The sequence below is a fragment of the Carcharodon carcharias genome, chromosome 34, assembly GCF_017639515.1.
Source record: "Carcharodon carcharias isolate sCarCar2 chromosome 34, sCarCar2.pri, whole genome shotgun sequence".
NCBI classification, from domain to species: Eukaryota; Metazoa; Chordata; class Chondrichthyes; order Lamniformes; family Lamnidae; genus Carcharodon; species Carcharodon carcharias.
In genome coordinates this window covers 19,666,622-19,676,858 of record NC_054500.1, presented here as the reverse complement: position 1 = coordinate 19,676,858, position 10,237 = coordinate 19,666,622, and the positions used below count along the sequence as shown (strand labels likewise).

The following is a 10,237-nucleotide window of genomic DNA, read 5'->3' as shown; positions in this document are numbered from 1 at the left end:
GCTCCCCAAGCTCTGTAGCAACTGGAATTCCCTCCTTAGACCTCCCCACTTCTCTCCTCCTCCTTTCAGAGTCACCCTCAAAACTCTTGTTTCTTGACCGAGTCATTGGTTCCCCTCCCAGCCTCGCTCCCTCGAAGGCCCTTTGTCCATTTGCCCGTCTTATTCCCATTTGCAACACTGCCTTGGGGCAGTCGATGCTCAGACCGACAGAGCACAGAAGGAGGCCATTCAGCCCAGGAGGAGCAGGTTACACAGGTTGGATGGGACAAGGCTGCAGAGGGGGTTTTGAAGACATGGATTTATAACTTAATCGTTTTGGAAAGGGGGCAGGGTGGAGGATAGTGAGAATGGGGGTGATAGGCAGGCGACACGCTGTGAAGGGTGAGGGGGTGGGAGATCCAGAGGGAGAGAAAGCAAAGATGTGGATTTTAGTGACACGGGCATGGAACCGGACAACATTCCACAGTTGGAAAGGGACTGCCTTGGCCACAGGTAGGACTTGGGGTTTGAAGTCCAGGTCGAGGGAGAATAGCATGGATAGGCAGTTCGACTACGGGGGGCTTCGCAGCTGTTCCCAACAGCCAAGCGTTTTGGCCAAGGCCGCAGGATAAGCGTCGGGAAATGAGGGTCGATTCTCCCTCCCATCCCAAGGGTTCTAACGCCAAGTGTGGAAACTGAGAGGAGAGCGGAGAGGTGGGCAGAGGCAAGCTGCTCCCTCCCTCCCCTGAGTGGCCACGTCAGATGGCGCATCCCCCTTTGCCAAGTGGTAGGTTTGCTCGGCCCGGTTATAATACAGCTTTTTCCCTTTTTAAATACCATTACCATAAACGTACCAGCCCGGAATCTGGATTGACAATGTCATTTTGCAGTGGCAAACTAGCCTTTGTCACGTTATTGGAAGATCAGGAGGCCCGGACGTTAGTCAATGTCGGAGCTGGGTTTGGCTGACTTGGGGGAAGGCGGTGGTGGGGTGGGGGGTGTGCAGAGGGGCAGCGAGGGTCTGAACCCCCGATGCCAACTCGGGTGAAACGCTGGCAGGGCCTAGAGTGAAAGCTGTGCCAGTGCAGGCCCTGGGTGGAGGCCGAAGGTGGAAGAACAGAGGGCCCTGGGAACAAAGTGCTCCCAAAGCCATGTCGGCCAAGCTTAAATTGATTGGGCCTAGAGAGGGGAGGTCATGAACCTCCGCCCCTGACCCTTGACCCCTACTACCGCCACTCCCTCCACCTCCCCCCTGCCCCGACTGCATGTGCTGGCTCGGCCTCTCCCTCTGTCACCGAGTAATGGAGGGCAGGATGGACTTATAGGAAGGGGGCTCAGGTTGACTCCTCAGCTGGTGGTCGGCTTTCAGGCCGTTGCTCTGGCGAGGGCCCACCGGGTGCAGGACCATCTCCTCGTCCCGCTCGTTGCCCTCGGCCGGGGGGAGGTCGAATATCTGGGCGAGGCCGTGGATTCCCGCCGCCTTGTGGAACACCTGGATGAGGAGAAGCATCACGGCGAGGCCGCACAGGAGGTAAACTGCGGGAGATAAAGACAAACCGTCATTCGCCGGCTCAGAGACCGGCCCACCCAACGAGATCGAACTTGGCTGCACAGAGGCAGGCCATTCGGCCACATGCTAACGCTCCACGCACGCCCCTCGGGGTTGGGGGGGGGGGGGGTGTGGGTGGGGAGATGGTGGCACAGCGGAAACTTCACCGGTCCAATAATCCAGGGGCCCAGGCTAATTCTCAGGGGGCACAGGTTCAAATCCCACCAGGGCAGCTGGTGGAATTTAACTTCAATCAATAAAATCTGGGATACGAAGCTAGCCTCAGAGATGGTGACCATCAAACTCTCATCGATTGTCATTAAAAACCCATCTGGTTCACTAATGCCCCATTAGGGAAGGGGGAGAGGGGGAGCAAGAAATCGCATCCTTACCCGGTCTGGCCTACATATGACTCCAGACCCACAGCAATGTGGTTGACTCTTAACTGCCCCTCTGAAATGGCCAAGCAAGTCTCTCAGTTCAAGGGCAATTAGGGATGGGCAATAAATGCTGGTCTTGCCAGTGACGCCCACATCCCAACAAAGCCCCCCCCCCCTCCCTTTCACCCTACTCCAGCCAACACATGTTCTTATCTAGCTTCTGAGCCTGGCCTCAGTGGCCTATACTCTTGACCGAGTCAGAAGGCCGGGGGTTTGAGTCCCACTCCAGAGACTTGATCAGAAAAGCCAAGCTGACACTGGCAGTGCAACGCTGATGGAGTGCTGCACTGTCGGAGGTGCCGTCTTTCAGTGAGACACTCTGTCTGCCCCCTACCGTGGACATAAAACATCCCAAGGCACCTAGTAAGAAGAACAGGGTGAACCCCCCCACCCCCCTCCTCTCCCGACAGTATATTTCGCTCCAAACCAACAAACGATCTGCCAATGGCACATTTCTGTTTGAGGGAGGGGGCTGGTGGGGGGGGCCGTGGGGGAGAGATAGTGGAAGCCCATGGGGGAGAAAGAGACGGGGGCACGGGGGAGAGAGAGAGAGGGGGGCACGGGGGAGAGAGGGGGGGGACACGGGGGAGAGAGTCGGGGGGCACGGGGGAGAGAGTCGGGGGGGCACGGGGGAGAGAGTCGGGGGGGCACGGGGGAGAGAGAGAGAGGGGGCACGGGAGAGAGAGAGAGAGGGGGGCACGGGGGAGAGGGAGAGAGGGGTTCACGGGGGAGAGAGAGAGCGGGGGCACGGGGGAGAGGGAGAGAGGGGTTCACGGGGGAGAGAGAGAGCGGGGGCAAGGGGAGAGAGAGAGCAGGGGCACGGGGAGAGAGAGAGCGGGGGCACGGGGAGAGAGAGAGCGGGGGCACGGGGAGAGAGAGAGCGGGGGCACGGGGAGAGAGAGAGCGGGGGCACGGGGAGAGAGAGAGCGGGGGCACGGGGGAGTGTGGGGAGAGGGCGGGGGGAGCTGGGGGAGGGGGCCACAGGAGATAAGAGGTCACGAGGGAGAGGGGGTGCAGGAGAGAAAGGGAGAAGAATGGGGAGAGAGGTGGAGGGATGGAGATGGGGGAACGGAACGGATGGGGAGGGTCGAGAAAGAGGAGCGTGAGAGAGAAAGAGAGTGAGAGAGTGTGTGCGGGAGAGAGAGATTTCACTGTGAAGTTAGACTCTTTATTACCCTGGTGAAATGATGTTACTTACAAGAGACCGATAGCTTGTAGAGTGGGCGCAGGAGCTGGTTGCTTTGTTCTCCAGGTACATAGTCACCCAGGCCGATGGTGGTGAGGGAGATGAAGCAGAAATAGAAAGCATCGAGGAAAGTCCAACTCCTCTCGATGGCACTGAAGATGGCAGAGGGGATGAGGAAGAAGCAGACGAGAATCAGCAGGAGCAGAATGAGGAAATGTAACCGGGTGACCTGCTGCTTGGTGTAGCCCAGCCTCTCCTGGCACAACCGGATTGGCTGGTATGTCACCAAGACCATCAGCCGCTGCACAATGACAGTGAGGACCAGCATTGTCAAGGGCACTCCCAGAATAGCGAAGAAGATGGAGAAGGCCTTTCCCCCATCAGAGACCGGAGTTGTGTGGCCATAACCTGCAGAGCAGAAATTTGCATTTAAATCTTAAGAACAGAGAAAAATAAAAAGGAGAACTTGCATTTATATGGCTCCTTTTACAACCTTGGACATCCCAAAGTGCTCTACAGCCAATGAAACACTTTTTTGATGTTCGGTGTTGTAATATAAGAGCTGATTTGCACACAGCAAGCTCCCACAAACAGCAAATTGAGAATGACTAGGTCATCTATTATTCAGTCTTGACAGTTGAGGGATAAATATTGGCCAGTATTCAATCCCACCTCATTGAACAATCTGCTTACCCCAGGAATCAGTCTAGTAAATCTTCACTGCATTCCCTCGAAGAGAAGTCTTAACATTGTTTAGGTGCGGCCTCACCAATGTCCTGCATAATTGTAGTTAAGACCTTTTTAACCTTTATACTCTAATTGATTTATAATTAGGGATTAACCTTTAAATGCCTGCTGAGTCCTGAACTACCCTGGAGGGTTGCCAACCCCTGATGTGCGACTCTCACTGCAACTATTGGTGATGCTTCATTTCACCCAGAGTGAGGCCAGGAATGTGTCTCGGAGGCTGGGTTCCAGTTTAGCTGTGCAGTCTCAACACTCAGACATGTGGTGATTCCAGAGTGTGTACAAAGCATAGAGCAGGTTGGACCCACCCAGATAACGCCCTACAGTCTTGACTAGCTCAAACAAAAAATAAAACAAGCAGCCTTCCAACCTGAGTGACAGACACTGCCAGCAACCACCCCAACACAGACAGACAGACAGACAGACAGATACATACACACACACACAGACAGACAGACAGACAGACACACGCGCGCACGCACACACACAAATTAACCCAGCATCAGACTTGAATCCAAAATCCTATCACCAGTGCAATACTGAGGGAGTGCTACACTGTCAGAGATGCCATCTTTTAGATGAGATGTTAAGCTGTTCTCTCAGTTAAATACAGAAGATCCCATGGCACCTTTAAGCAGGGGAGCTCTCCCTGGTGTCCTGGCCAATATTTATCCCTCAGCCAACATCACAAAAAACGGAATATCTGGTCGTTATCACATTGCTGTTTGTGGGATCATGCTGTGCGTAAATTGGCTGCCACATTTCCTACATTACAGCAGTGACTGCGCTTCAGAAATACTTCACTGGCTGTAAAGCACTTGTGGATGTACTGAGGTTATGAAAGGTGCTATATAAATGCAATCCTTTCTTTATCAGGATCCCTCAGCCCGTGTCTTGGACCCCAGGCTCCAAGCAGCCCATCCCTCTTCCCCTCATCCATGTTCCAATCCCCTTCTCCCACTGCACTGTCCCTCAAACCTTCCCTTCCCAATCTCCCCCTTTCCCCCCACTCCTCGTCCCCTGCCCCCTTCTTCCTTCCTCCTCCACCCCCCACCCCCCCTTACCTCCCCTCCCCCAGAAGCAATCCGGCACAATCTGATCACTGACTAGTGACCCTTCCTGCAAAGCGAGTGTGGGAAGGGCAGGGCAGAACAGGACAGGACAGGACCAGCTCAGACTCCAGCACTGATCCCCATGTCTCCCTCCACCACCTTCAATTGTCAGGCTGATTCCTGCTATCTGGACCCACACACGAGGTATGGCCACTTGGACAGGGATTGTACATGAGAACATAACCAGAGTAGGCCATTCTGCCCCTCGAGCCTGTGCTGCCATTCGATAAGATCGTGGCTGATCTGATTATGGCTTTACCTCTACTTTCCTGCCTGTTCCCTCCATAGCCCTAGAGTCCCTTGTCTGTCTAACTCAGGCTCCAATGCTCTCTGGACACTATTGACCCTCAGAAGAAATTCCTCCTCATCTCCATCTTAAATGGGTGCCCTGCAGTTCTGGATACCCCCATGAGGGGAGACATCCTCTCAGCATCTACCCTGTCAATCTCCGCGCCCCCCTCCACCCCCCCGCCCCCCTCAGAATCTTATATGTTTCAATAAGATCACCTCTCATTCCTCTAACCTCCAATGAGTATAGGCCCACCCTGCTCAACCTTTCCTCATAGGGAAACCTCTTTATCCCGGGTATCGGCTCAGTGAACTGCTTCCAACGCAAGTATGTCCCTCCCTAAGTAAGGGGGGGGGGGGCGGGGGGAAACTGTATGCATAACACACCAGGTGTTGCCAACTCCTCCAAGATTGCCCTGGAGTCTCCAGGAATTAAAAGCAGTATATATATATATATATATATATATATTTGTTGAGTGTGGGTGTCGCCGGCTAGGCCAACATTTATTGCCCTTGTTCAGAGGGCATTTAAGAGTCAGCCACATCGCTGTGGGTCTGGAGTCACCCGGAACCCCTCCCGCCAGCCTAAAAATTGAGGCTGAGCTGGAAGCGGCCCTTAAGCAGTCAAGGATTGGCCATTTAAGGGCCTCAATTGGGGCAAGGGTGGGCCGAGGCCTTGCCTGTTCCAACGTAAAATTGCAGAGGTCGGGGCAGGCGGGTGCCCAGCGAGAAGCCCCTCCACCCACCCACCCACCCGCCCACAAACCGCCTGTGGGGAGGGCATAAAATTCAGGCCCAGGTTATTTGGTCATAACCTCATCGCTGTTTGTGGGATCTTGCTGGGCTCAACTTGGCTGCTGCGTCTCCTACGTTACAACAGAGACTACTCGTTGTTCCATCGGCTGTAAAGCACTTTTGAGGCTGTGGACAATGCTATAAAACCCAAGCCTTTCTTTTCATTTTAACCCACAGAATGATTCAGCAGAAAAACAGGCCATTCAACCCATCGCATCCATGATGGCTCATTGCAAGAGCTACCCAATTAGCTCCACTACCCCAAGCTCATTCCCTGCAGCCCGTACAAATGCTTCCTTTTCAAGTGTACATCTGATTCCTTTTTGTAAGTTACTTAATGCTGGTGGTGGCGACCGGTATTGTCACTGGGCTGGAGACCCGGGTTCGAATCTCACCATGGCAGATGGTGGAACTTGAATTCAATAAAAATCTAATGATGACAATGTTGATTGTTGTCAAAAACCCATCTGGTTCACTAATGCCCCTTAAGGGAAGGAAATCTGCTGTCCTTACCCGGTCTGGCCTACATGTGACTCCAGACCCCACAGCAATGTGGTCGACTCCTAACAACCCCCTGAAATGGCTGAGCAAGACACTCAGTTTAAGGGTAATTAGGGATGTGAAATAAATGCTGGTCTGGTCAGCCACACCCACAACCCATGAATCACCAGTTGTTGAAAGGAAAAAAATACATTGTTCAAACATATGTTACAGTTTAAAGAAAACTTTTCTGAGCTTTTTTCCCAAATATTGAAAAACTTTTGGAAAAGCTTTTTTCAAACAACAAGGAACTTTTTAAAAGCCTTTTTTCAAATGTTGAAAAGCATTTTAAAAGCTATTTTCAAACGTTGAAAAGCTTTAAACAAACTTATTCAATATTACTTTTTACAAATATTGAAAATCTTTCAATAAACCTTTTCAAATATTGAAAATTGTTTAAAAGCCTTTTCAAACATTGAACTTTTAATGAACTTTATCAAATATTGAAAACTTTGTAAAATTTCAAACGTTGAATAACTTTTGATAATGAAAAACTTTTTTAAAGTTCTCAAATTTTGAACTTTTACTAAATTTAACCAATATTAAAAAACTTGTAAAAATATTTTTTAAAATGTTGAATAACTTTTGATAGTTATCAAATATGAAAATCTTTTTTAAAGTTTTCAAATTTTGAACTTTTAATAAATTTACCTAATATTGAAAGACTTCTAAAATTTAAAAAACGTTGAATTTCTTTTGATAAAAGATTTTCATTATTTGATAAAGATATTCAACATTTTTTAAGTTTTGGAAATACCTAATATTGAAAGACTTCTAAAATTTAAAAAATGTTGAATTTCTTTTGATAAAAGATTTTCATTATTTGATAAAGATATTCAACATTTTTTAAGTTTTGGAAAAGTTTTGCAATATTAGGTAAATTTATTAAGAGTTGTTCGACTTTTGAATTTTTTTAACTCTATCAAATAATAAATTTTCAAATTTTCACAAGTTGAACAACTTTTAATAAATTTACCTAATGTTAAAAAGATTTTAAAAATATGTTGAATTACTTTTGATAAAGTTTTTCGTTATTTACTAAAGTTAGCAAAAGTTATTCAACATTTTAAAATTTTTTCAAAAGTTTTTTAAACATTAGGTAAAGTTACTAAAAGTTGTTCAACTTTTGAAAATTAAAAAGTTTTTCATTATTTGATAACATTAAAAATTTTAAAAATTAACTTTTAAAGTTAAAAATTTCAAATTTCATATTGAAAAGCATTAATGTTGAACAAAAGTTTATTAAAACGCTTTTCAAAGTTAAAAATTTCTAATTTCATATTGAAAAGCATTAATGTTGAACAAAAGTTTATTAAAACGCTTTTCAATATTTTATAAAACTTATTAAAAGTTGTTCAACTTTTGAAAAATTTTAACGTTATTAAATAATGAAAAACTTATTAAAAGTTGTTCAACTTTTGAAAGTTAAAAAGTTTTTCATTATTTGATAACGTTAAAAATTTTCAAAAGTTTACCAAAAGTTTAAAAGAAATAACGATAAACTTTAAAAACTTTTAAGTTAACTTTTAAAGTTAAAAATTTCAAATTTCATATTGAAAAGCATTAATGTTGAACAAAAGTTTATTAAAACGCTTTTCAATATTTTATAACGTTTATTAAAAGTTGTTCAACTTTTGAAAATTAAAAAGGTTTTCATTATTTGATGTTAAAAATTTTCAAAAGTTGAACAACTTTTAACAAACGTTATAAAATATTGAAAAGTGTTTTAATAAACTTTTGTTCAACATTAATGCTTTTCAATATGAAATTTGAAGTTTTTAACTTTAAAAGTTAACTTAAAAGTTTTTAAAGTTTTTTGTTATTTCTTAAAGTAATCAAATGTTATTCAACATTTTAAAAAAATTAAAGTTTTTTAACATTAGGTAAATTTATTAGAAGTTGTTCAGCATTTGAAAGTTTTTAAAAAGTTTTTCATTATTTGATGAAGTTGAAGAAAATTCAAATGTTGAACTACTTTTAATAAATTTACCTGATGTAAAACTTGAAAACTTTAAAAAAATGTTGAATAACTTTTGATAACTTTAGCAAATAATGAAAAACTTTAAAAACTTCTTTTCAAGTGTTGAACAGCTTTTAATAAACTTTATGAAGGATTGAAAAGCGTTTTGATCAACTTTTTTTTCAGATGCTGAAGAACTTTTTACGAATATTGAAAAGCTTCTCCTTGTGAAATATTTCGAAACTTCACACGTTTACACTCACCCACTGTGGTGATCAGGGTGCTGGTGAAAAAGAAAGCGGATGCGAAGTCCCAGTTGGTCGTGTGGGAAGTGTTGTTAAGGGCGGAGGCACCGTACCGGTCAGCGGCCAGCGCTCTCTCCAAGAAGCGTTCCAAGTCAGACTCGGCCAGGCAGGAGCTGCTGTTGAGCAACCGGGACTTCAGGAGGCGCATCTCCTCCCGCAGCCTGCGTTCGTGCGGCTGCTCAATCAGAGACACAATCGCCGCCCCCAGCAGCAGGTAGCACAGGTAAAAGAGGGCCAGGAGCGGCGGCAGCAGCCAAGGCTGCCCACACCTCGCCATCCCCTCTCCGGGTTCCCTGGGACTGAGCCCAGGATCGCGCCGTCCAGCCTACCAAACTTTCCCACAAACTGGGGTTTCCGCTGTCTGTCACCAGCCCGGGCACCTGCTCCAATGGGGCAGCGAGGAAAACGCCTCTAGAATCTCACCTTTCCGGTAATTTGCAATTCAGTGTAACGTAGTCTTCCTGTAAAAGGCACTCAGGGTGATATATCCGCCCTGTAATCTATCCCTCCTGTATTGTAAGCACAGTGTTATATACCCCTCCTGTAATATGCACTTGGTGTAATATACCCCTCCTGTAATATGCAACATGTGTAATATACCCCTCCTGTAATATGCAACATGTGTAATATACCCTTCCTGTAATATACAGGGTGTAATATACCGCTCTTGTAATATGCACCCGATGTAATATACCCCTTCCCTAATATGTACTCGGTGTAATATATCCCTCCTGTAATATACACAGTGTAATATACCCCTCCTGTAATATATACAGGGAGTAATATACCCCTCCTGTAATGTGCATTTGGTGTAATATACGCCTCCTGTAATATACACAGGGTGTAATGTACCCCTCCTGTAAAATGCACCTGATGTAATATACCCCTCCTGTAAAATGCACCTGATGTAATATACCCCTCCTGTAAAATGCACCTGATGTAATATACCCCTCCTGTAAAATGCACCTGATGTAATATACCCCTCCTGTAATATACACTTGGTGTAATGTACCCCTCCTGTAATATACCCCTCCTGTAATACACCCAGTGTAATATACCCTTCCTGTAATATGCACTTGGTGTAATATACCCCTCTTGTAATATGCGCCTAGTGTAATACACCCCTCCTGTAATATGCACTTGGTGTAATATACCCCTCCTGTAATATGCAACATGTGTAATAAACCACTCTGGTAATATGCAACATGTGTAATATACCCCTCCTGTAATATACAGGGTGTAATATACCCCTCTTGTAATGTGCACCCGATGTAATATACCCCTCCTCTAATATGCACTCGGTGTAAAATACCCCTCCTGTAATATACACAGTGTA

General features: G+C 46.1%; 1 protein-coding gene across 1 annotated transcript; it reads right to left on the bottom strand.

The window, feature by feature from the left end:
• Positions 1-207: 207 nt before the first annotated feature.
• Positions 208-9,214, bottom strand: LOC121272668 (potassium channel subfamily K member 6-like). Its single transcript, XM_041179374.1, has 3 exons — positions 8,860-9,214; positions 3,167-3,562; positions 208-1,515 (listed from the first exon to the last, which is right to left on the bottom strand). The coding sequence occupies exons 1-3, from the start codon at positions 9,176-9,178 to the stop codon at positions 1,271-1,273; spliced, it is 960 nt and encodes a 319-aa protein (XP_041035308.1). The 5' UTR covers positions 9,179-9,214; the 3' UTR covers positions 208-1,270.
• Between the last annotated feature and the right edge of the window lie 1,023 nt (positions 9,215-10,237).